Below are 2,241 nucleotides of genomic sequence, written 5' to 3'. Positions count from 1 at the left end.
TGGGGGAAACAGAGGAGTGGCAGAAATGGAGAGAGTGCTGGTTCCTATACCAGCATGTTTGGAGAATGAAGTTGTGCGGCTCCTTTCATCTACACCTGCACCACAGAAGATAAGGTATAAAACTTATCGGTGTCATTGAATTTTACGAGGTTCATAGAATTAACTTTTCTGCATTGAAAATATGGGATGATGACATTTATTTCTAGGATTATCCTCCCTTCTGTACTCTATTTACAATAATGGCTTCACCCACAACAATATTTACTCTGTAAGTCTGCAGTCTTAGGGTACAGTTCTACTTTTAAGTGCAAACAGTAATCCTCTGTTATTTAACCAGATAAATTGTATTTCCTCACATGCCTAATAAGTCCACCTATTAAACTTAAAACAATATTCCTATATTCATGATTTAAAAGGATAACGAATTTCCCATAATCTGATTTTCACTCAATAACTTAATAATCAATTAATAAATTCAACTATTAAATTCAACTATTTAGAATATCATATTCTCTATATCTTTTGTAGTGCAAGAAGTTTCTACAATTTATTCCTCTGTAGTATTCTAATGGAAGAGTTCAACTAGAAAAGTCTAGATAAGCCAAATTGTAGTGACATAACAGATCGATTATAGTTCATATCTCCAGCCGTAAGTATATTCATCCAAAGCACTAGATTATGACCTTAACATACACAATTCCCACATGAACAAATCATTATTGCTATGACGACTTCTCTTTCTTATTAATCTCAGGCCAACATACGAGGCATTATCGCATTAGAACTCTAGTTTATTGTAATAATGGAATTCTATACTTCCTCACTCTATATTTTTCCTTCTTATATCCAGATAAGAACATTTCCGTAATAATATTATTCTGACATACGATGCTCCTCACGTATTTCCTTAATCTCAATTAACTGTATCCCTTCCATGAAATGCATTATCCTAATGAATTTTGCTTTCAACCACATATTATTTTGCACATATTAAAAAAAAGAATATTAGGAGAAAAATGTACCTTTTGCACCTTTCTCTTCGAATTGGATTTGGAATTGCACCTTCTTGTTTTCATCTGTACTTGCTCGTCAATGTTAAAGTGGCCTTCAACAACTGTGTGTAGGGCTTTAGCATACACTCATCTCTTCTGCCCTATCAAAGCTCTACCCCACCGAAGCTCAGCAGACTTCACGGAAGTGCACCAGACCTTTGGGGAACACGAACACGTCTCCCTTCTCAAGCGTTTTGCTGAACAATTTATTGGCAGTGGTGATAAAGCCGACTGAGAGAGTACCCTCGATGACCACCAAGATTTCTGTGGCCCGCGGATGAGTGTGAGGGGGATTAAGGCCGAGAGGAGCAGCGAAATCAATCCGAGCCATGGAGATTCCCAAGGTGTTTAAGCCTGGTATCTGCATTACATTGGCTGGAGTGACGTTGGATCCCATCATGTTACTTGTATCCCCTGCAATATCTAGGCCCCTGAACATGAAGTCATCTGCAGTAACCATGCTTGCATCCGTACACGGGAACCCGTTCACATTAACTGCAATTACAGTCAAATAAACATATATATATATATATATATATATATATATATATATATATATATATATATATATATATATATGATCAGATTCACATCGCATGAAACGAATCGAAACCCTCCATCATGAGCTTGAGCTCATCCAAGCACCAACTCGATTGGGCATGAAAGAAAATAGCATCAACTTTAAACAGACAACATTCACTAATCTCAACAACTGAAACTGTGCTATCAGAGCAAGAGTCCAGTTAAACAGACTCACTTGGATGTATATCGAGAACATTACCGTCACCTGACTGTTGTTGACTGTTCAGATCATGCACGAAGGACGAACTGGAAGGACTCAATTCAGCAGCTGTAAGCGATTTCCTCTGAACTGAGCTATTCGACCGCAATAACATGTAATTGCGGTTACTCTGGCCTAGTGGTAAATGCATGCACTGCTACTGACACGTGAAATGCATGCAAAAGGCAATATTTGTGTGTTGGAGCAGTTGAATCTTGACGCGCGCTTGCCTCGATGCCCGTAACGCTTTGGTATCATAGCTTTTAAAAAAATGACGTATGGTCTTCCCTCTTAGCTTAAAAAATAAGACCTTTAATAATCTTTTGATCAACCTGTATCAAACTTTTGAAGAAATGTTTCAAACACTTCAAACTTAAAACCTCCAGCGGCGGCTACAAGTACGACTCT

General features: G+C 37.8%; 1 protein-coding gene across 1 annotated transcript; it reads right to left on the bottom strand.

The window, feature by feature from the left end:
- Positions 1-1,179: 1,179 nt before the first annotated feature.
- On the bottom strand, positions 1,180-1,948 carry LOC149186559 (germin-like protein 1-3). Its single transcript, XM_089409387.1, has 2 exons — positions 1,810-1,948; positions 1,180-1,547 (listed from the first exon to the last, which is right to left on the bottom strand). Exons 1-2 carry the CDS (start codon positions 1,946-1,948, stop codon positions 1,180-1,182), a joined length of 507 nt encoding a protein of 168 aa, XP_089265513.1.
- Between the last annotated feature and the right edge of the window lie 293 nt (positions 1,949-2,241).

This window comes from Pinus tabuliformis, chromosome 3_1 (assembly GCF_031772625.1).
Source record: "Pinus tabuliformis cultivar Carrire ecotype Pingquan chromosome 3_1, CPIR1, whole genome shotgun sequence".
Classification (NCBI taxonomy): domain Eukaryota; kingdom Viridiplantae; phylum Streptophyta; class Pinopsida; order Pinales; family Pinaceae; genus Pinus; species Pinus tabuliformis.
This window is presented reverse-complemented; position numbering and strand designations above follow the sequence as displayed.